The sequence below is a fragment of the Hippocampus guttulatus genome, chromosome 10 (genome assembly GCF_054856545.1).
Source record: "Hippocampus guttulatus isolate MCC_2025c chromosome 10, RoL_Hgut_1.0, whole genome shotgun sequence".
NCBI lineage: Eukaryota > Metazoa > Chordata > Actinopteri > Syngnathiformes > Syngnathidae > Hippocampus > Hippocampus guttulatus.
In genome coordinates, this window is record NC_141270.1 from 21,183,235 (window position 1) to 21,207,824 (window position 24,590).

Sequence of the window (24,590 nt, forward strand, 5' to 3'; positions counted from 1 at the left end):
TGTAGAGCAGGATCGCTGATTTTTGTTTTTGTTGAATATTTACACATTTGCACATTTACGAGAGTCATACTTTTGAGCCCTTGTCCGAGAGGGTTTATTCGATCGACTTCAGGGTTTCACGATATCATCTCAAAACCTGGGACAACAGGGAAAAAAAATCTTAGATTTTAGAAATACTGTATGACAGTGGCGGGGCATCAGATTTTCATTCATCCATCCATCTATTTTCTAATCCATTTATCCTCAAGAGGGTTGCGGGCATGCTGGAACCTATCCTGTCTTCCGGCACTCGGTTGGGTATAACCTGAACTGGTTGCCAGCCAATAGCAGGGCACACATAGACAACAACCATTCATGCTCACAATCACACCTTTGGACAATTTGGAGTGTTCCATTAACCTGCCAAACATGTTTTTGTGATGTGGGAGGAAACCGGGGAAGACATGGGGAGAACATGCAAACTCCCCACAGGAAGGCCAGAGCCAGAATCAAACCTTCCACCTCTGCACTGTGAGGCGGATGTGTTGACCACTCGTCTATTGTGCTGCCGCATCAGATTTTGTGTTTCATATTTCTTTTGCCACAAAATAGGAAATGATTAATAACAGTGCATACTACAAAAAAATCCCAACATTTCTACATACAGTATATGAATCGAACACTCAATAATATGTAATAATTTCTGCAAAAAACAATAAGGAAGTTGTAGCAGTCGCTGCTCGGTTCCTAACAAATCCTCCAAAAACAATAAGGACTTTCCAGTGGTCACTGCTGGAACTGCTGACGAAGTTATTCTTTGTTGGAGGTGTACTTAGTACAATATACAGACAAATAATAAGATTTATAGTTGCAGGGGAGAGTTGGGGCTGCGTAAGAGAAAATCATTGAGAAGCACTGGTTCAAATTAACAGCACAATTCTAAAATGTCATTGCAATTTCATGTTGGCCATCTGAGCTATCTAATGGGTCGCACCAACTAGCAAGCTTGTTGCAAATACATCTACAGCATAACAAAATGAAACTAACGGTTACATGCTCTGATTCTGATTCTAATTCATGGATCAGGACACACAAAAAGAAAAACAACCCAATTAAGAGAAGCACACACCAGTTCGTGGTCATAAGTACTGCTACCACCTAGTGGTACCACCAATCATCTTAAAGATGACCGCACCTAACAAGCTAACATTACAGAGTAGACCAACTAGCAAAATGACTTTTTGATTAGTTAAACTGTGCTCCAACCCCTTGCCCGCTTGTCGGAAATGGCACCATCAACAGGGACACATTGCTTCAACGGCGGTGGCGGAGAGTTGGTTCACAGCCTTAACACTGACAGATCAGGCAAAGGCTAAAATGACAGCTGAAACCATCAGCTCGGTAAGAGATTTTATCTGAACTAAAAAAAGATCATCGTCTGAAAAAGACGAAACCTTAACCCTTTTGAACTAATCAGAAGACAAGATGAATGCCATCGCGCTACCCATCACCAAGGAAGCAGGGTGGTGGCACTCCAATGACATGGGTGTGTATGGCTGCCAGTGCAACTGAATCTCTTATTCTGTATTTATTGATGATGTGATTGCTGACAAAAGTATCAATATCAAACATTAGGTGCAAGAAGTCATTTTGGTTCACTTTTTCACAAAAATCAACTCACACAAAATTATTTAATTGAGGTACTGTCATTGTGTCAGAGATTTTCTCGGACAAAGTTAAAGAAGTTTCCACGGAGTCTGGTCGGCTTCGACGGCACAAAACGCGTTATCAGCCACGGATCGTCCACCGGAGGAAATCGGAGAGTCGAATAAGCAAGCTCAAATCCGATCGAACAAGCACATCATCCTGCCGACAACGCCAAGTTTCTGTCAGAGATTTTCTCGGACAAAGTTAAAGAAATGACTCGGCACACAGGAAAATTGTCTTCAATATCGGCGGAAGCGGATCTCTGAGAGTGAACGACGGTTAGTTGCTCCGCGATCACACTCGAGCTCCCTTCTCGCCAATTCAGACTTTTATTGTAACATACAAGGAAAACACTGCCCGATATTTGCATACCGCACCCATGGTCCGGCCCCTCGGTAGTGATTGGTTAACTGTTTTTAAACATTGAACCACCAGTACGTTGGCGCCTTTTCTGTCTGGTCTACATTGAATTAACATGTTGCAGACTTTGCGGATGGCCAATGTCGCCTGGGCGCGACGGGTGTTCTCAACTCGTCTTTTGTTGTTCAACCGCTGTTCCCGAATTATGCATTCCCCTTTTGTGACCGAGTTTCGCCCTCTCCCCTGTGATCGCCCACCTGTATTGACGTGCTAATTGTGGACTTCAACAGCCCTCCGGCTTTGTGCACAGCAATTTGGGGGTGCTGGATACGCACCCAAACATTTAGATGTGCCCAGATTAAATGAAACTTTAAACATGATACAATTTTGCTCATAGATTCCTCTAACACATTGTCCTGCACGTCATTCCATCTGTGTGAATTACCAGGTCAGCAACAATTTCAAAAAATGAATCCTAAATCAAGTAAGTTCCAGGGGGACGGTAGATAACTGCATGATAAAATGGAAGCAATGTATAAAACTCATATATTTCGAAGCTGCCATTCGAGCTCGGTCTCAGTTTGCGAGCAGATCTGGAAATGATGTGTTGTCTGTATGCGAGAGTTTGGCGTAAAATGTATTCAAAAGATAAGCAGCTAAAGCCAAATTGACATGATCAGATTTAACAAAATGTGGTTAATCTTCAGTATATTCACATAATGAATTAGACTAAAAATGTTGAGCAAACGTTTTTAAACTTTTTCTGCCGTAAGAGTTTCAAGACATTTTATTGAATCATAGATTGTGAGATGATGATAAAATGTTTTATTTAATTTGGTGCTCTTTGTTTAGGTACAAAGGGCGTCGTCCAGAGTGTCATGTTCCTCATGTGCCCAACCAGCCATCAGAGGCCGCAGCACACTTCTACTTTGAGTTAGCCAAGACGGTGCTCATCAAAGCTGGAGGAAACTCATCTACCTCCATTTTCACCCAGCCTTCTGTTAGTGGAGCTCACCAGGGGCCTCACAGAAACCTTCATTTGTGTGCCTTTGAGATCGGCCTGTATGCTCTTGGTCTTCACAACTTTGTTTCTCCCAACTGGCTGTCCAGAACCTACTCATCACATGTTTCCTGGATTACTGGTGTGTTACACTGCATTATGTGTATTTGTGCATGCCCATGCAGGATTTGAGTTGTTTGTACACTGTACACTGTACCAATACACAATTTTGTGGGATGGTTTTCAGTTGCTACTCTAATTTATATGTGATGTTATCTTTTGCTGTTCACACTCATTCCATACCCTTTCAGGTCAGGCAATGGAGATTGGCAGTTCTGCTCTCAACATTTTGATGGAGTGTTGGGATGGTCACCTCACCCCTCCAGAAGTAGCATCATTGGCTGACCGCGCTTCACGGGCAAGGGACCTCAACATGGTCCGTGCAGCTGCTGAACTGGCTCTGAGCTGCCTGCCTCATGCACATGCTCTAAATCCAAATGAGATCCAGAGAGCCTTGGTGCAATGCAAAGAACAGGTGCGCTAATGTTTGTTGTAACCGTTGCTGTTCTCAGTTAACTTGTATTGGATGTTGGTTGTGATAGTTTAAATTTATTTGTATCAAGTCAAGTCAAGTCAACTGTATTTATAGAGCACTTTCAAACAGCCATCGCTGCATACAAAGTGCTGTACATGGAGCAATTTAACATGCACAATAAACAGTAAAACAAATCGGTAATAAAGGCGGTAGAAAGCACCAAACAGTAAAACCAAGAACAAATCTAAGTCATGCTGAGTCGAATGCCAAAGAATACAAGTGAGTTTTGAGGAGGGTTTTGAAGATGGGCAGCGAGGATGCTTGCCGAATGTTCAGTGGGAGGTCATTCCAGAGAGTGGGACCAGCAACAGAAAAGGCTCGATCCCCTCTGAGCCTGAGTTTAGTTCTTGGTACTTCTAATAATGTCTGGTCCTGAGGCGCCGGGCAGGTGTGTAGGGGCGGATGAGCTCAGAGAGGTAAGGTGGCGCGAGATTATTCAGAGATTTGAAAACAAATAAGAGGATTTTGAAGATAACTCTAAAATGTATGGGGAGCCAGTGAAGGGATGCCAGAGTAGGAGTTATGTGCTCCCTCTTACGAGTACCAGTCAAGAGGCGAGCAGCGGCATTCTGGACCAGCTGAAGGCGCTTAATGGAGGACTGGCGGACTCCAAAGTAAAGGGCATTGCAGTAATCGAGCCGGGATGTGACAAAGGCATGAATTACTGTCTCAAAGTGTTCATGTGAGAGGAGAGGTTTTATTTTGGCCAGCTGTCTAAGGTGAAAGAAGCTGGATTTGACAACGGCACCAATTTGCCGATCAAGTTTGAAATCACTGTCCAGTTTAAGGCCCAAGTTTGAGACTGTTGACTTAAGATCAGGAGACAGGGGGCCCAAGTCTACAGGATGGGATGTACAAGGGCCACTGGGACCAAACAATATCACCTCTGTCTTCTTTTTATTGAATTTCAAGAAATTTTGTGCCATCCAGGTTTTGATTTCATCCAGACAGGATAGGAGTGGCCTTAATGAGAAGGTGTCTTTCTTGCTCAGTGGGACATAGATCTGGCAGTCATCTGCATAGCAGTGGAAGGGAATACCATGTTTCCTTAAGATGGAACCCAATGGGAGCAGATACAGCGAGAACAGCAGAGGCCCCAGAATTGAGCCCTGTGGAACACCACATGACAGGGGAGCAGTGCGTGACTCAGAGCAGCCAAGGCTCACACAAAAGGTTCTGTCAGCTAAATAGAACCTAAACCACTCAAGAGCACTGCCGCCAATGCCCACCAAGTGCTGCAAACGAGTCAGCAGAATACTGTGATCCATTGTATCAAATGCTGCAGTTAAGTCCAATAAAACTAGACACACGTGGTCTCCAGCGTCATTTGCCAGGAGGATGTCATTAGAAACGCGTAACAGGGCTGACTCCGTGCTATGCATCGTCTTGAAACCTGACTGGAAGACCTCCAAGATGTTATGTTCATCCAAGAAAATTTTCAACTGCATGTGCACCACTTTTTCCAGAATTTTGGAAATGAAAGGCAGTTTGGAAATGGGCCTGAAATTTGACAGCACATCTGGATCAAGACCAGGTTTCTTGATCAAGGGTTGGACCACAGCATGTTTAAACTGTTGGGGAACTATACCAGAAGAGAGGCTGCTGTTGTTGTAGATTCAAATGAGCCTATATTGGCAGAATTAAATAATATAAACATACCGTATGGACACTATCACAATTGTTAATGATAATTCATTGATGTACACCAGGGGTGCCCAAACCTTTTGGACCAAAGATCAACTTTTCGATGTACCAACCTCCCGCGATTGACCCATCCCCGCGCGCACACACGTACACACGCACGCCATGATGAGCAACAGCTTGACACGGAGGCATGTGGCACATTTTTGCAGCCTGTTAACTATCGTAGCTCACACGTACCGTTTTAAAGTGCTTCCCTCGGAACCCCTAGATTCCTATTTATTGCCCGTGTCCTCAGTGAATTGTATACAAAACAAACTCTGAATGAGAATAACGATAACGATAAAAGATGTAGCGCAACAGCTCTGATCTCAAGCTGCAATTGCAGACTGCAGAGCGCTAACAACTTCTGGTGACGCAGGTCACATGCCAGCGTCGGTTAAAGATTTACCTGCTTTATTTTATTTTTGTAATACTTTTTGTGAAAATGAGACTGATAGGATGATTAGGTGTAGTGTACATTAACACAAAAAATAGATTACTAACATGCACAAACACACACAAATGGTTGGGGTTTTTTCTCCTCTACACCCCTCGCGATCGACTTGGGACCAGTCCGCGATCGACGTAATGGGCACCGCTGATGTACACTATGGACATTCTGGTCGATTTGATAAAAAGAGAAGCTGCATTGCTTCACCGATGAGTTTTTCCCCTTTTAGTGCCCAGTGGAAATGTGGAGATAGCATGCATAGTAATTGTGCAACATAGACTTTGCTTATCACAAAGTGCTAAAAGCCTTTGCTGTCACCTTCATGTAAAAATTGCAAGCATTTACAGGCCAGAGTGTGAACCAATCTAGTTTTAGCAGGGCTAGTTGTTCTGGTTGAAGAGAAGAGATGGATTAAGATTTGGGATGCCTTTGGGTTTTGTATTAATTCCACTAACATTTACCAGACCTTTAATGACTTGTTTTAAATGGCTTTTAAGGTTTGGATAAAGTGCTGGAGTTACAAAAACAGTACTTGCCCTTATCCAAATTTTCCTTAAAATGCCTCTAAAATATAGAATTAAGTTGACAGATGTGAGCAAAATTATACCTGAGTGACTAGATTTTTCAGCCTTGAGGAATAAGCTGTTCTGCATCCAGAGGAGAGAACGGTGAATGTGCAGGGTTGTTCCACCCCCATCGCCCCTTCTTATTGTTGACCAGTGTGGATCTCTCTTGAGGGTGAAAGTATAGCCCAGTGGTTCTTTCTCCTTGCTTCGCTCTCCGTTTTAGGACCCTCCTGTCCTCTGCTATGAAAAGCAGAAGAACCAAACACTGTCGTAATATGCCTGAATACAGAATACTTTTAATTGTTGATCCATAGAAGTCAAAAGCCACAGGTAGTCTTTCGGTGAGCCTGCTTTAACTCTCCTCAGTAAAGCTACTGCTGGGCCTTCCCATCTGAAAGGATATGATAATGAACCAGGCATGGCCGGCCGAGAAGTGAACTCGACGGAAGTTAACGCTGTCATACTTTCAACCTCTTGATGTAAAAAGTGGGGTGCTTTGACTTCACTGATATCCTGAAATCCTCAATGAGTTCCTTGGTCTCGGGTGCATTTATGTCAGGGTTATTGAGGAGACAGCAGTTGGCCATGAGCTGGACTTCCTCCCTTTAAGCTGACTCATTGCTGTCTGTAGTAAGTCCTACTCACATGTTCTCAGCCAACTTGATGATGATGGTGGCATAAATGGAGGCAGTTCTGCGTGAAGATGGAGTAGTGGCGGGAATTTCGGACACACCCTTGTTGAGTTCCAGTATTCGGGATAAGAGTAGAGGATTTATTATATCCCATGATGATATGCTGAGGTCTGTTATTGAGGAAGTCCCCGACTGATGTGCATCGTAAAGTACCGAGAGAAAGTTCAAGTTTATTAGAAGTGTTCAGATATATCAGATGTAAGAAGTTATTTGTTCCAAATATTTTTGAATAGTGAGTGTGATTTTAATCTAATTTCTGTGGAGTTTTGATCAATTTATTGACTCTTTTATATGAAAAATGTGACTCTCCTATGACACACATCATTTAAAAAAGATACTCAAACTTATTTTGTCCATCCATCCATGATGATTTCCTTATAAAAATGTATTTCAAGCAAATCGAAGCAGTTGATGCTTGTTTTTGTTCCATCTTTTTTTTTTTTTTAATTCAGGACAACATGATGCTAGAAAAAGCATGTATGGCAGTCGAAGAAGCAGCTAAAGGTGGAGGTGTTTATCCTGAGGTATTGTTTGAGGTTGCTCATCAGTGGTACTGGCTGTATGAGCATTCAATCATAGGAAACTTAAGCCAGCAAAGAGAGACTTCGGGACGGTGTGGGGCCAAAGGATGTTTTAGCAGAAGGACCCCGGAGACCAGCTGTGGCGTGTTCGATGGTGGAACCAATGTGGAGTCTACTGGGGTAGCAGTCACAGGTTCAGTCACAGCAGCAGCTGTTGTACCTGTTATCACTGTGGGATCGAACATATATCAGTCACATGGCATGTCAGGGCAGGTGATGGCACATGCTCATGCCCATGGCCTTCGCCCATATGCCACCATCCAGACCCACCTGCCCACAGTTTGTACCCCTCAATACTTGGGTCATCCTCTGCAGCACACACCAAGACCTGCTGTCTTTCCTGTTTCCGCAGGTACATACCCACAGGTAAGACATGCTACTTTTATTTATTTATTCATTTTTTTGTTCATGTAAAGAATTACCTTTGATATTTCTCTGGTTCTCTTAAAACCGAGAGTGCCCCCCCCCCCAAAACATTACTTTTACCATATTTTGTTGAGATATATTGTTTAGATATTAAAGAAGGTAAAATTTCTTATCTTTGCATATTTCCTCAGTGCTGTGTGTCTCTGTCTCACCCACAGGGTATGCACCCAGCCTTTATTGGTTCCCATTACCCCTTTTCAGTGGCTACTGGTCCCTCCCCTTCGATAACAGCAACTGCTGTGACCTTCCCTGCAATCCCTGTCCCATCTATGACACAGATTGCCTATCCCTACCATTCTGACACCAGTCTACCAATCAACACCACTGTAGCAGGTCAGGACAGCTTGTGTTTTGTGTCTTGTGTACACATTTAAAAAAAGTTCCTTTTTTTTAACCACATCTATTCTCCATCTATCCCATTTTGTAGTTGGAAGTATCCATGCTGGCTCTACCTTACAGGCCATTCAGGGTTCCTCTGTTTCCTCCCAGCCAAGTCCATTGGCTAGCACCTCTTACACAGTAGACGAGGAACATCACCACCAGCCAATCAGCCAACAGGGCATGCACTATCTCCATTCTGCCTATAGAGTTGGTGAGAATCGTTTATACTTTTTCAAACACTATGAACAAAAGTAAAGAAATATACAGTATTATAATTAAACAAAAGTAAAGAAACATATAAGAACAATTCTGTCATAAAATATTAATTTATTTATTTTTAACTCCTCTGCTCAGGTATGCTTGCATTGGAGATGCTGGGAAGGAGAGCTCATAATGATCACCCAAACAATTTTACCCGAAGCCCACCCTACACAGAAGATGTCAAATGGCTCCTAGGACTTGCATCAAGGCTAGGTGAGCTTATCAAGCCCGAATTATTTGTTGGTGTGAAATGGAGTGACCATCCATCCATCCATCCATCTTCTACCGCTTCTCCGGGGCCGGGTCGCAGGGGCAGCAGCTTTAGAAGGGAAGCCCAGACTTATGTCTCCCTAGCTACTTCTTCCAGCTCTCCCTGGGGGATCCCGAGGTGTTCCCAGGCCAGCTGGGTGACATAGTCTCTCCAGCGTGTCCTGGGTCGTCCTCGGGTCTCTCCGGTGGGACATGCCCGGAACACCTCACCAGGGAGGCGTTCAGGAGGCATCCGAATCAGATGCCCAAGCCACCTCATCTGGCTCCTCTCGATGTGGAGGAGAAGCGGCTCGACTCTGAGCCCCTCTCGGATGACCGAGCTTCTCACCTTATCTCTAAGGGAGAGCCCGGACACCCTGCGGAGAGAACTCATTTCAGCCGCTTGTATCCGGGATCTTGTTCTTTCGGTCACGACCCATAAGCTCGTGACCATAGATGAGGGTTGGAACGTAGATCGACCGGTAAATTGAGAGCTTCGCCCTTTGGCTCAGCTTCTTCTTTACCACGACAGACCGATACAACCTCCGCATCACAGCAGACGCTGCACCGATCCGCCTGTCGATCTCTCGCTCCCTCCTGCCCTCACTCGTGAACAAGACCCCAAGATACTTAAACTCCTCCACTTGGGGCAAGATCTACTCCCCGACCCGGAGAGGGCACTCCACCTTTTTCCGACTGAGGACCATTGTTTCAGATTTAGAGGTGCTGATTTTCATTCCAACCGCTTCACACTCGGCTGCGAAACGCTCCAGTGAGAGTTGGAGAGCCCTGCTTGAAGGAGCCAACAGTACCACATCATCTGCAAAAAGCAGAGATGGAATACTGAAGCCACCAAAACAGACCCCCTCAATGCTTCGGCTGTGTCTAGAAATTTTGTCCATAAAGGTTATGAACAGAATCGGCGGCAAAGGGCAGCCTTGGCGGAGGCAGATGCGTGTCAACCAGGACAGCCCTACAACATCCAGAGCCTTGAGGAACTCCGGGCGGATCTCATCCACCCCTGGGGCCTTGCCACCGAGGAGCTTTTTAACCACATCAGTGACTTCGACCACAGAGATAGGAAAGCCCACCTCAGAGTCCCCAGACTCTGCTTCCTCCAAGGAAGGCGTCCTGGTGGAGTTCAGGAGGTCTTCGAAGTACTCCGCCCACCGGCTCACAACGTCCCGAGTCGAGGTCAGCAGCGCCCCATCCCCCCTGTACACAGTGTTAGTGGTGCACTGTTTCCCCCTCCTGAGACGTCGGATGGTGGACCAGAATTTCCTCGAAGCCGTCCGGAAGTCGGCTTCCATGGCCTCACCGAACTCTTCCAACGCCCGAGTTTTTGCCTCGGCGACCACCGAAGCTGCATTCCGCTTGGCCAATCGATACCCGTCAGCTGCCTCTGGGGTCCCACAGGCCATAAAGGCCCGATAGGACTCCTTCTTCAGCTCGACGGCATCCCTTACTGCTGGTGTCCACCAGCGAGTACGGGGGTTGCCGCTACGACAGGCACCAACCACCTTACGGCCACAACTCAGTTTGGCCGTCTCAACAATAGAGCCACGGAACACAGTCCACTCGGACTCAATCTCCCTCGCCTCCCCCGGGACATGGGAAAAGCTCTGCCGGAGGTGGGAGTTGAAACTCCTTCTGATTCCGCCAGACGCTCCGAGCAAACCCTCGCAATACGTTTGGGTATGCCAGGTTGGACTGGCATCTTCCCCCACCATAGGAGCCTACTCACCACAGTTGACAGCTCCGCCCCTCTCTTCACCCGAGTGTCCAGAACATGCGGCCGCAAGTCCAATGATACAACCACAAAGTCAATCATCGAACTGCAGCCAAGGGTGTACTGGTGCCAAGTGCACATATGGACACCCTTATGTTTGAACCTAGGTGTTCGTTATGGACAATCCGTGATGAGCACAAAAGTCCAATAACAAAACACCACTGCAGTTCTGTCCGGGGAGGCCGTTCCTCCCAATCACGCCCCTCCAGGTCTCACTGTCATTGCCCACGTGAGCATTGAAGTCCCCCAGCAGAACATGGGAGTCCCCAGCAGGAGTCCTCTGCAGCGCACCCTCCAAGGACTCCAAAAAGGGTGGGTACGCTGAGCTGCTGTTGGGTGCGTACTACAACAGTCAGGACCAGTCCCCCCACCCGAAGGCGGAGGGAGGCAACCCTCTCGTCTACCGGTTTGAACCCCAATGTACAGGCACTGAGCCGGGGGGCAATGAGTATGCCCACACCTGCTCTGCGCCTCTCACCGTGAGCAACTCCAGAGTGGAAGAGAGTCCAACCCCTCTCGAGAGAACTGGTACCAGAACCCAGGCTGTGTGTGGAGGCAAGTCCGACTATATCCAGTTGGAACTTCTCTGCCTCACACACCAGCTCGAGCTCCTTCCCTGCCAGAGAGGTGACATTCCATGTCCCAAGAGCTAGCTTCAGCAGCCGAGGATTGGACCACCAGGGTCTGCGCCTTTGGCTGCCGCCCAGCTCACACTGCACCCGACCCCTTTGGCCACCCATGGGTGGTGAGCCCATGAGAAGGGGGACCCACGTTGCCTCTTTGGGCTGAGCCCGGCCAGGCCCCATGGGTACAGGCCCGGCCACCAGGCGCTCGCCAATGAGCCCCACCCCCAGGCCCGGCTCCAGAGGGGGGCCCTGGTGACCCACGTCTGAGCAAGGGAAACTGGGTTCCATTTATTTTGTTCGTCATAAGGGGTTCGTGAGCCATGCTTTGTCTGGTCCCTCACCTCGGACCTGTTTGCCATGGGTGACCCTGGCGTAAAGCCCCAGGCAACTTAGCTCCTAGGATCATTGGGACACACAAACCCCTTCACCACGGTAAGGTGACGGCTCACGGAGGGGGAAAAAAATCCAATGACAGTTTATATAATGCTATTTTTTTCTGCAGTATTTCAACTGTATCTTAAATCGTCTTCAAAATATAAATTTAAGGCCTTTAAATGTCATACATCACTGTATATTGTGTTGTAAAATAATATCCAGTCATCTGTTTTCCATGCCACTTACCCTATTACATGCACAGGTAAACTGAAGCCTATCCTAGCGGTCTTTGGGTGACAAGCGGTGTGTGCCCCAAACAACCATTCACACATCAAACATGAGCACTCAGACTGAAGGAAAATTTAAAGCACCCTGGAAAATTTAAAGCAGGGGTGCTGGAGTCTTGTCCCCATCAGTAATCTTCGCAGAAGATTGATAATAAGCCTGCAGATACATCTAAAACAGGCTGGAATAGGGGCGAAGACCAGACTAGGGCACCCCTGATTTAGAGTCTTCATCGTTTCATGTATTTAGAATCAGCTACGTTAGTGGTGCATCAGGTCGCCCCCAAGGACCATGAGTAGCCTGCGGGCCTGTTCTCAGAAGGGCGCACCACTGATGGGACTTTGTAATTTTCTGGGAATGTTATATAAGTGATCTTTGGAAAATGCAAACGCTGGCCGATATTTATAGAAATAAATTGTTTCATATTGTCACTGTTCCGTTGGGGGGCTAATATAAATTAATGGGTTGTCTGAAATGCGGACATCTCATTCATGTAATTATTTTGACAAAAACAGACATCAATGACAAAGACATCAAATAATTATTAATTATTAACAAAATCATTCAAGGTATCTTGATCCATTTTATTTCAGAGGTGTGAATCAAACCGGTGACCTTCACATAAATCAGTACACAAGCAACTGCTCTCAGCCTCAAAAAGGTTGGTGACCTCTCTGAGATAAGTCTTTGAATACAGGAAATGCCTCTTCCCATTTTTTTTAAACAACAGAATTAATGTGTTCCTTCCTAGTCACCTTTTCATCAAACATTACATCAAGGAGCGTCACCTTTTTCACCTGCCCAATTTACATGCCCCTCAATCTAAGCTGATTGACAATGTTTTGGTGTTTATAGTGAAACAACACACTCTTTGTTTTCAACACATTCAACACCGATTTGTTTTCTTTTATCGAGTTCTGTAGCAGAAGCAAATAAGACGAAGATTTACTTCCTCTGATACAGTCTTTGCAACAGAACAAATTATAGAGTAATCGGCATAGAAAATTGTGTTGCACCTTGTAATTGGTCTGTATCATTCAATTAGTGCTGTCAAGCAATAAAAAAATGTGTGATTAATTAATTAGGATTAATCTATATTTTCATCTCATCTAAAAATGACTGAGAAACCCCATATTTTCATTTTAAATTCGTTACATTATTGAGGCAGATCAAAAGATAAAAGAAAAAGTGACATTATAAAGTATTTTATTGTTTTTCAGCAGACTTGGACATATGCAGGCCTAGCCATTTACTTTCTGCTGTATTTGAGACAAGTCAAAGTCCTACCTGCAACCTTTAGTTTCGACCACGAGGGGGAATATCACTGTTTTGTTTGTTTTGTAAATCTCTAAAGAATTACAAAATAAAAATAAAATAGAACATTAGGTCCTTACAAAGTGCTTAGGTCGGTGTTTCTCAAATAGTGGGGCGCGCCCCATTATTTGAGAAATAGTCCCGTCAAGTGGGGCGCGTTTGACCTCGGGGAACATGCTTTTTTTATTTTTTTACTGTCCTAAAAAATAACGTGCAGTTGCACCTCCACTACGTTACAGGGCATTGGCGCTCTCATTGGCAGAGTTTGCGCAGGGACCATTCTCAGGGAGGAAATATGACGAGGTGTATGTCGCGCTTGGCTTCAATGTGACTGCGGTGGCAGACGAGGAAAGATCGATGTGCTTACTGTGTCTAAAAATTTTGGTAGCGGACAGCATGAAGCCAAATAAATTAAGGCGTCACTTAAAGACATTACACCCCAATCACGCTGATAAGCTGCTTGAGTTTTTTTCAGCGAAAACGTGCCAAATATTGCCAACAATCATGCCACTTTGTGACTGCCACTTCAGTAAACTAAAATACAGGTCCCGGCTACACATTGAGCAGGAGCCGAGAGTTGCTGTGTCTTGCTTCAAACCTCGTCTCGAAAAGCTGTGCATTGCAAAACGTGCTCATTGTAGCCATTAATCCAGACATCATCTTTGATTAAAAAAAAAAAAAAAGCACAAATTCTTTTATATATTTTTGTTTTGCTGGTTAAAGTTTTTTTAAAATATTGTGCTCCTGAGATAATGTTGGTGATTAGTTTGAACGCATTATTAGTTATTGATTTTATGTAATTTAATTTTTCAGTATCGTATGGTTTGACACGGTCAGTCAAAAAATATTTATTGTTAAATTAAGGATTTTATGTTATTTTTGAATTTCAGATGCACTTTAAATCTTTTCTGTTCCAGTTACTAAAGCTATTCTTTGTTGTAAGTTCGTCCATAAAGTTGGTCCATATTTCTTTTCTTTTTTTATTCTCTTACACGTTAATAAGGATACAGTGTTATGCAAAGGTGTACTTATAACAATTTTATAGACAAATGATACTATTTATAGTTGTGCGGGGGTGGGGGGGGGCACGAGACGTTTTCCTCTTCCTTGGGGGGGCATGACAGAAAATAATTGAGAACCACTGGCTCATGGTTAACATATAAAAAACAGTAAGAAAAAATTTCAGAGCAATCCAAGTACTTAACACTGAACTTGCTTCAGATAATAAACAAAAATTAAACAGACCCTTAAAAAACAGTGCTGTAAGTTATCACTTCAAAAATAACACTGTTCATCATCACAAACTAAAAGTGCTGAAATAAACATCAATCACTTCTAGTAGTTTACAGAGGACACATCAACTGTGCCTTGTACGTGGGGTGTTCTCAAGTTTAGTTTGCCGAAGACCTTTGCTATGGCTGCACTCGCGACTGGGTGCTTTGCATTGATGTGGGAGGCTAAATTTGAGCTGCTTCGTGGTAAGCAAACTCCTTCTTACAAATTAGGCACAACACTCTACCTTTAGCAATTGTGTCGTCAGGACGTTTTTGAAATGTAAATTTTCCATTTATTGGGTCGAGAACCCTCACATGCTCCTCCATGTTCACCTCTCCTCTCCTCACCGCTGCTTAGCTGGCCCTCCCAACTCCAATGGGAGCCAATCAGCTTATGCTAAACAAGCCCCAACATAATGACAGCCGATCAATGTCCGCTTCAGGCTGTGACTGACAGTTGTTTCCGCACCCTCAACAACACTGGAAGCTAACACATAAAAAGGGATATTATAAAAAGGCAACCCACCTAAAGAAACAATAACGGCAGAGATCAAAATTTAGATTAATGCGATTAAAAAAAAACACGCTAAATGTGATTTAATTAATTAATCACAATTCACATGATAACTTGACACCCCTACATGCAACAAACTTTATTGAGCTTTTAGCCATGTTAAAATGCTGGCAATACACAAGAGGGCACCACCTTCACAATGTATTGGAGAAGTAGTTGTGGTGTTAGCAATTTCAATTTTTTGTTTAGCATTTTTCTTTTTCCCCTGATGCGCAGTAATATTGAACGACTTGTGTGTGCCTCAAGGTGTCAATCAGGCAAGAATCACTGCCTGAGGCACCCGCCTCCCTGGTTGGAACTCCACAGGACGCACAAGAAGCGTATCTGGGAAAGAGACACAATGAGGAGCCTCCGTGGCTGGAGCGCAGGTGTTGGCCCAATGTAGTTACCCCTGAAAAAATAATGTACACCCTACCATGGGAGTGTGCATGCATTGAGTGAAAGCGGAGCAACATTGCCTGCTTGAAGAACACACTGTTGTGTATTTTGAGTTTCAGTTTTGTAAATGATTGATAGCTGCGTGGAGAAGCAAAAGAAGTACTGCACTTAATCATGTTGATCAGTAGACTTGAGGTGTGGTGCACTGAACGACCACTCACAAAGTAGGACATCTAAAATGTGTATAGAAAATCTCATTCAATGCACCAAACAGCACTGATGAGCGTGTGAGCACAGTACAGGAATTATGTGACAACATCTTAATAACTATTCATCCATACACACATTTGGAATAGTGAGTGTGATTTTAATCTAATTTCTGTGGAGTTTTGATCCATTTATTGGATCTTTTATCTGTTTCTGACAGAGTTAGAAACTGAGCATGGTGATTTGCCCTATTACACTGAGGTGCAATGGCTAAGCCAGGGAAAGGTGGTGCAAAGATGTTTCGAGCTCTGTGAGGAGATTTGTCCGTTCTTGGACAGCAAGGGGAAAGACACAACACAACTCAGAGATGAAAGGTTTTGTGTGAAATGGCTTTTCTGTGTTTCCCATGGGCTCACCACCCATGAGAGGGGGTCGGGTGCAATGCGAGCTGGGCGGTAGCCAAAGGCGGGGACCCTGGCGGTCCGATCCTCGGCTGCAGAAGCTAGCTCTTGGGACATGGAATGTCACCTCTCTGGCAGGGAAGGAGCCTGAGCTGGTGTGTGAGGCAGAGAATTTCCGACTGGATATAGTCGGACTTGCCTCCACACACAGCCTGGGTTCTGGTACCAGTTCTCTCGAGAGGGGTTGGACTGTCTTCCACTCTGGACTTGCTCACGGTGAGAGGCGCAGAGCAGGTGTGGGCATACTCATTGACCCCGGCTCAGTGCCTGTACATTGGGGTTCACACCGGTAGACGAGAGGGTTGCCTCCCTCCGCCTTCGGGTGGGTGGACGGGTCCTGACTGTTGTTTGTGCATATGCACCAAACAGCAGCTCAGCATACCCACCCTTTTTGGAGTCCTTGGAGGGTGTGCTGGAGAGTACTCCTGCTGGGGACTCCCTTGTTCTGCTGGGGGACTTCAATGCTCACGTGGGCAATGACAGTGAGACCTGGAGGGGCGTGATTGGGAGGAACGGCCCCCCCGATCAGAACTCGAGTGGTGTTTTGTTATTGGACTTCTGTGCTCGTCACGGATTGTCCATAACCAACACCTTGTTCAAACATAAGGGTGTCCATATGTGCACTTGGCACCAGGACACCCTAGGCCGCAGTTCGATGATCGACTTTGTAGTTGTATCATCAGATTTGCGGCCGCATGTCCTGGCAGACCCAAACGTATTGTGAGGGTTTGTTGGGAGCGTCTGGCGGAATCCCCTGTCAGAAGGCGTTTCAACTCCCACCTCCGACAGAGCTTTTCCCATGTTCCGGGGGAGGCGGGGGACATTGAGCCCGAGTGGACCATGTTCCGTGCCTCTATTGTTGAGGCGGCCAATCTGAGTTGTGGCCGTAAGGTGGTTGGTGCGTGTCGTGGCGGCAACCCCCGTACTCGCTGGTGGACACCAGCAGTAAGGGATGCCGTCAAGCTGAAGAAGGAGTCCTATCGAGCCTTTATGGCCTGTGGGACCCCAGAGGCAGCTGACGGGTATCTACTGGCCAAGCGGAACGCAGCTTCGGTGGTCGCCGAGGCAAAAACCCGAGCGTGGGAAGAGTTCGGTGAGACCATGGAAGCCGACTTCCGGACGGCTTTGAGGAAATTCTGGTCCACCATCCGACGTCTCAGGAGGGGGAAGCAGTGCACCACTAACACTGTGTACAGTGGGGAGGGGGGCGCTGCTGACTTCGACTCGGGACGTTGTGAACCGGTGGGCAGAGTACTTCGAAGACCTCCTCAACTGCACCAACACGCCTTCCTTGGAGGAAGCAGAGCCTGGGGACTCTGAGGTGGGCTCTCCTATCTCTGTGGTTGAAGTCACCGATGTGGTTAAAAAGCTCCTCGGTGGCAAGGCCCCAGGGGTGGATGAGATCCGCCCAGAGTTCCTCAAGGCTCTGGATGTTGGGGGGCTGTCCTGGTTGACACGCCTCTGCAACATCGCGTGGTCAGCGGGGAGAGTGCCTCTGGATTGGCAGACCGGGGTGGTAGTCCCTCTTTTTAAAAAGGGTGACCGGAGGGTGTGTTCCAACTACAGAGGGATCACACTCCTCAGCCTCCCTGGTAAGGTCTATTCAGGGGTGCTGGAGAGGAGGGTCCGTCAGGAAGTCGAGCCTCAGATTGAGGAGGAGCAGTGTGGTTTTCGTCCCGGCCGTGGAACAGTGGACCAGCTCTACACCCTTAGCAGGGTCCTCGAGGGTATGTGGGAATTCGCCCAACCAATCTACATGTGTTTTGTGGACTTGGAGAAGGCGTTTGACCCTGTCCCTCGGGGAGTTCTGTGGGGGGTGCTTCGGGGGTATGGGGTGCCGAACTCCCTGATACGGGCTGTTCGGTCACTATACCACCGATGTCAGAGTTTGGTTCGCATTGCCGGCAGTAAGTCGGAATCGTTTCCAGTGGGGGTAAGACTCCGCCAAGGCTGCCCTTTGTCGCCGATTCTGTTCATAACCTTTATGGACAGAATTTCTAGGCGCAGCCGAAGCGTTGAGGGGGTCCGTTTTGGGGGCCTCAGTATTGCATCCCTGCTTTTTGCAGATGATGTGGTGCTGTTGGCTCCTTCAAACAGGGCTCTCCAACTCTCACTGGAGCGTTTCGCAGCCGAGTGTGAAGCGGTTGGGATGAAAATCAGCACCTCCAAATCTGAAACCATGGTCCTCAGTCGGAAAAGGGTGGAGTGCCCCCTCCGGGTCGGGGAGGAGATCTTGCCCCAAGTGGAGGAGTTCAAGTATCTTGGGGTCTTGTTCACGAGTGGGGGCAGGAGGGAGCGGGAGATCGACAGGCGGATCGGTGCAGCGTCTGCTGTGATGCGGACGTTGTATCGGTCTGTCGTGGTGAAGAAGGAGCTGAGCCAAAGGGCGAAGCTCTCAATTTACCGGTCGATCTACGTTCCAACCCTCATCTATGGTCACGAGCTATGGGTCGTGACCGAAAGAACGCGATCCCGGATACAAGCGGCCGAAATGAGTTTTCTCCCCAGGGTGTCCGGGCTCTCCCTTAGAGATAAGGTGAGAAGCTCGGTCATCCGGGAGGGGCTCAGAGTCGAGCCGCTTCTCCTCCACATCGAGAGGAGCCAGATGAGGTGGCTTGGGCATCTGATTCGGATGCCTCCTGAGCGCCTCCCTGGTGAGGTGTTCCGGGCATGTCCCACCGGGAGGAGACCCCGAGGAAGACCCAGGACACGCTGGAGAGACTATGTCACCCAGCTGGCCTGGGAACGTCTCGGGATCCCCCGGGGAGAGCTGGAAGAAGTAGCTAGGGAGAGGGAAGTCTGGGCTTCCCTGCTAAAGCTGTTGCCCCCGTGACCCGGCCCCGGATAAGCGGTAGATGATGGATGGATGGATGGTTTTTCTGTGTAACATTACAAGTCATCTGAATGCAATGAACTTACAGCTGCAGGTGTCAGAAATGCCTTGAACTGGCGGTGACTTAAACCAGTGTTTTTCAAACCCTGTGCCCAGTGTGCCGCAAGATATTGTCAGGTGTGCCGTGGGAAATTATCCAATATGTATGCCTGTGCGGTCTTTTACCTTGCAGAGTAATCATGTAGTTCTCTTCCATACCAGTAGGTAGCAGCAGCAGCTAGCGAATTGCCTTGTGTTCAAGACAAGCGAAGGTTCTGGCGCGAGGCAATAAAACAAAAGCTATCCTTCATTTGGATTTACTTTTACCCAGTTGCGGACCCTCAGGGCCAGCAAGGCCTTCTCTGCTGACCTAAACATTCATACAATAACATAAATTTAATTCATGTTATTTTATTTTCATAAATATGTAAACAAAATTATCCTCTGTATTCTTTACGTCATATTATTTCCACTTAGTCGAGTGGCTTTCAATGTTATTAATGTTATTTTAAATAACATTGAAAGCCACTCGATAAATAACTTATTTATTATGGTAGAGATTTTAACCAATCATATTTCAGCTAGCTTGTGTTGCCAGGTAAATTGAACTTGCTCTGGGCCTTCAGATTAAACAGAGCAGGCCCCTGTGCGCTGTAAATGAACAGGCACAGTCAGGTTGCAATAGTCAGATCACGAGTCTGCGCACCGGGGCCAGCTAGAATGCCTTACGTCAGGGGTGTCAAACTCAGTTCCTGGAGGGCCGCTGTCCTGCATGTTTTCCATCTCTCCCTGTTGCATTGCACCTGATTCAAATGAACAGGTTCAGTGTCAAGCCTCCGCAGAACTTGCTGATGATCTGATCATTTGAATCAGGTCTGTTGCAACAGGGAGACTTGGAAAACATGCAGGACAGCGGCCCTCCAGGAAGTGAGTTTGAGACCCCTGCATTACGTCGACACTGGACGTGCGCGTTCGGTGATTGGATTAGTGCCTCCTAGAGGGAGATATCACTGCATTTTAACCCAAAATGGCCGAAGAAGAAGACGTTGATCTGGTTGCGGAACTACTTCCCACACAATTTTCAAGACGGACCTTCCACAAAAAGCTGTGCGAAGAGGTCGCCCAACTCCTGCGATAGCTAGCCTGTCCCAGCAAGGAAAAGGGTTTGTCCGTCATTTTCAGACGAGCAATTATGAACGGTACCCGTGGCTCACAGCCTCTGAGAAACGCTGCAAATTGTACTGCTGGGAATGCCTATTGCTTGTAACGGACCGATTTGGTGTTAGGAGCCACACTGGATATCCCCATTTAAGTTGTTTTACCAAGGCAGCAAGGAAACACATAACACATAACACATAACACGGGGTAGGACTAGATAAGTTCTCTACTTCTTCCTACTCCCTTGAACATAATAACTGTGTTGAATGATGACTGATTTCTCTTTCCTTTTTACTATTTTATTTACCTTATTTTCTGTCAAATTATTACTGTACATGTATGTTTATGTTCAATAAACATCAGCGCACGGCTGGGCACTTACAAACTACGGTGCGTTTAAAAACGTTTGGGGACACTCGCGTAGATGTGCAGCTCAGTGAACAGGCACTACATTGGTGAGTAAATGAATTCTATTTTATGTTTCTTCTTGTCATTTTATTTCGTTAGTATTAAATTAATGGTAACGAAATAAAATGACAAAGATACAAAAATGTATCATAAATCTGCTCACCTGCAATTTATAATGGCGCATTGTAGTCACCTTCGTGCACGAAAGTTCATTCAATCTCAGCTGCTCAACATTGTCAGTTATTTGCTGTTGTATAGCCGATTCTCAAAATGCAAATGATCCGTTTACTTTATTTTCAAAGAATAGTTTGTTTTGTTATTGTTTGGTTGGTGTCTTATATGAAACTGCGACATTGTGCAATTTATTGGACAGACTTGTTTAATTAAGATCACACAGCGTAATTTGGGTGGCATTTTATTTCGTATTTTTAAATCATCTTTTTATTTTTGACAATATCTATAAATTTAGTTTCCTGCTCTTAATTGTGTATGCATACTTTATGGTTTTAATGCTCCTGAAATTAAGTGCTGCTTGACGAGCCTATACTGTATTGTGTTAATGTATGTGACGTTACTGAAGGCCTAAGGTTGAAATGCATGGCCCGCCACTGCTTTTACCAGAGATGCAACGGCACTGACACCGTTGTGCTTGGAATGTGGTGAAAAGCTCTCAATCAAAGTTGCCCTTAAACCGAGGGCGAAAACGCTTGTGGAAAGGTGCACCCAAAGTCAATTTTTAGCTATTCTTGAACCATTTGGACTATCAGCATAGTTTTGGTCACTTTTTGAAATATTCAAAATGTCACATTATGAATATTTCTCCCGTACAGTAAGAATTTGTGTAAGTGCTCCTGTCACTGAACTATGGACGTTTGAAAACAGAAGAAAAAGGCGAATCTTATGTTCGTCTAATTTCTTTTGAAAATTAATGAACGATAAAATGTTGATTAGGACTTGAAAACACTACAGGATCAAAGCTTAAGTCTCCCCAAGCTTCGGTTCAAATTTGACAATTGTAACATGTAGGGTACCATTCAAATCTCCAGAAATTCAGCTTTTAAAAGATGTATAACATGTTCACACATGACGACGTGCATCAGCGATTTGTTTTGACAGAGGACGGAGGGCCCTTGATGGGGCCCTCCTAACTTTAAGGGGTTCCATCTCCAAACAAAACACCCTTCACTTCGAAACAAAAATGTGGAGTATTTTGTTCGCCTGTGTGAACACACGGAGAAACAAGGAACACCCATGAGAAAAAACGCTGAGGTAAACGAGCGAGGCTTGAAAGCAAGTTAATAATAATAATAATGATAACACATTTTATTCATAAGCACCTTTCAAAACACTCAAGGACACCTTACAAATAAAACAAGAACAATGAAAGCACAGAAAAAAATATAAATAATAAAAGAAGAGATTAATTTAAACTGAGTATGTAATTTTAAATAGGTGGGTTTTGAGATTGGATTTGAATATGGGAGGAGAATTAATATTTCGGATGTTGGGTGAGAGTGAGTTCCAGAGTTTGGGGGCAGAGTGGCTGAAAGCTCTGCACCCCATCGTGCTGAGACGAGCAAAGGGTAGACAGAGGTGGACGGAGGATGAGGACCTGAGGGAACAAGAGGGAACGGAAATTTGAAAAAGGTCAGATAGATGGGGGGGGGGGGGGGGAGACAAGGTTATGGATGGCTTTAAATGTATAGAGGAGTATTTTGAAGTTTGACAGGGAGCCAGTGGAGCTGTCGGAGGATGGGGGTGATGTGATGAAAGGTGGGGGTTCTCGTCATGATTCGGGCTGAAGAATTCTGGACCAGTTGAAGTTTATGGAAGAATTTGTGATGGACACCGAAAAGAAGTGAATTGCAATAATCAATAGAGGAGGTGACGAGACTGTGGACAAGAATAGCAGTGGTGTGAGGGGTGAGAGAGTTACCATGTCGCTGAACTTGTGGCTAAATCAAAAAAAAAATCCCAGTGGCAGAGCAATTCATACTTCCCGCCTGCAAAGCCATTGTAAATGAAATGTTTGGACCCAAAGCAGCTAAAGAAATTGCCTGACTGCTGTAAAAACTAAAGACATAGAAAGAATGAGAGCTGTTATGGAAGAGCTTCTAATGTCAATCATCGATTGCTGCCAGGATATCAGATCTGTGTTCATCCAAACCATTTATCACACAGAGTGAGCATAAATATGAAAGACTATAAAATATTTGATTGATGTGGATTTGATTCCTATTCAAGGTGTTATAATATAGTGTTGTTCTTCAATGTTTTAAAAAAACGCTTCTAATAACAATATAACACTCTAATTGGAGTTTGAAGTGGATTACGTGGGACAGGAGAAGTGAACTAATCTCTTTTCGTCAATGGACGCTACAGCTTCGTGTTTGCTTTCAAAACTTAGCTTGTAGCAGACGTGAGCACATTTTCAGCATGACATCTCTGATCCACTGGAGAAAGGACACTTTGATCCTCTCCTCTTTCATCTAGAACTGCTTCAGACAACAAAGTGTATGCAGAAAATTGGTGAAGATTGCACGACTGTCTGTGTCCTATGTGTTGTGTTGTGTTATTTTTGTTATTTAGACTTCAAAATGGTGCCGCGAGAGTGGCTGCCTTTCCAGTAGCTCCTATATTTTGTTGTTCTACTTCTTCCTTTCGTAACTTTGCTGCTGTGAATTGGGAATTTCTCCGTTGCGACACTAATAAAGGTTTTCTTATCTTATCTTATCTTAATTGTTAAAATAAGCTTTTTTCACATTTTCAGCTAGTGGTGTGTCGCGGGATTTTTTTCAATGAAAGAAACGTGCCTTGGCTCAAAAACGATTGAACAACACTGATTTAAACAATGGGCTCTGATAAAGTTAACAGCACACGTGATGGTGTTCATTGCATGTTCCATTTTCAAGGCTTTACCAAACAATGATCCCTGGTGTATGAAGCAATGTAAGCTGTCAACTCACATGTGGCGTTTTCCTCCTGCATCTTCTCTCGTATCCTTGCCACCAATCCGCTCCTGTGTCCATACGTCGCAGGTGCCCCGTCGGTTGTCAAACCCACGTGTTTTTCTCAAGGCAGCTCCATCTCATTTACACATCTTGACACCTCTCCAAACAAATCATGCACCGTAGTTGTGCCATGCATAGGACATAAAACCAAAAACTCCTTTGTCACGCTTCGGCTGGAGTCCACTCGGCGGATGAAAATTGACAACTGAGCAATGTCGAAAATGTCGGCGCTCTCATCCACAGCCAAGGAGTATGCGATGAAATGTTTTCTTCTTTTCACAAGCTGTACTTTTAGATAAATGGACAACTGCTGGCAATTGTGTTTCTGCTCATGCTCACGTTGAAAAAGAGTTACTTTTTTTCTGGGCAAACTTCGTCACAAAGTTTAAGCATACAGTTTTTAATGAAATCCCCCTCCGTAAATGGCCGGGTTAATTTAGCGATCTCTTCTGCCACAATAAAACTGACCTTGACAGCAGCCTGGCTTTGTGCTTTGGCTTTTTTTAACAGAGCCTGTTGAGATTTGAGTCTTCGTTTTAATTCTTCAACCTTCTGGAGCCTTTGTTCCATGTCCATATTATTGTTTTTGTCCACGTTTTTCATTTCATGATGTCGTCTCAAATTATACTCTTTCAATGCCGCCACACTTTGTCCGCACAGAAGACACACAGGTTTTCCAGCTACGTCCATGAACATGTATTCCGACTCCCACTTTGTTTGAAACCCCCCCGGTTCTCAGTGTTCACCTATCGTTTTACCATTTTTGATGGATATCTGAAAGTTAACATTACTGTTATGCTAACGACTGCTGCACAAATAAATATTGAAGTGAAGCGGCTGACTGCTTGGTGCATCACCGTTGCATTGTGGGAAATGTAGTATTGGTCTGCGGGCTGCCGGCTTGCTGCGGTCTGCCGGCCGGTTCTA

The 24,590-nt window shown here is 45.4% G+C and overlaps 1 protein-coding gene across 7 annotated transcripts in view; it reads left to right on the plus strand.

Annotated features, from left to right (window-relative positions):
• zswim8 (zinc finger, SWIM-type containing 8) overlaps positions 1 to 24,590 on the plus strand; it is a 182,266-nt gene that overhangs the window by 151,718 nt on the left and 5,958 nt on the right. For all 7 annotated transcript variants that reach the window (XM_086122592.1, XM_086122593.1, XM_086122595.1 and 4 more), the window contains 6 exons: positions 2,899 to 3,188; positions 3,358 to 3,581; positions 7,486 to 7,980; positions 8,199 to 8,373; positions 8,468 to 8,632; positions 8,776 to 8,895. In XM_086122592.1, coding sequence (XP_085978718.1) covers positions 2,899 to 3,188; positions 3,358 to 3,581; positions 7,486 to 7,980; positions 8,199 to 8,373; positions 8,468 to 8,632; positions 8,776 to 8,895 — 1,469 coding nt within the window. The remainder of the gene's footprint in view (positions 1 to 2,898; positions 3,189 to 3,357; positions 3,582 to 7,485; positions 7,981 to 8,198; positions 8,374 to 8,467; positions 8,633 to 8,775; positions 8,896 to 24,590) is intronic.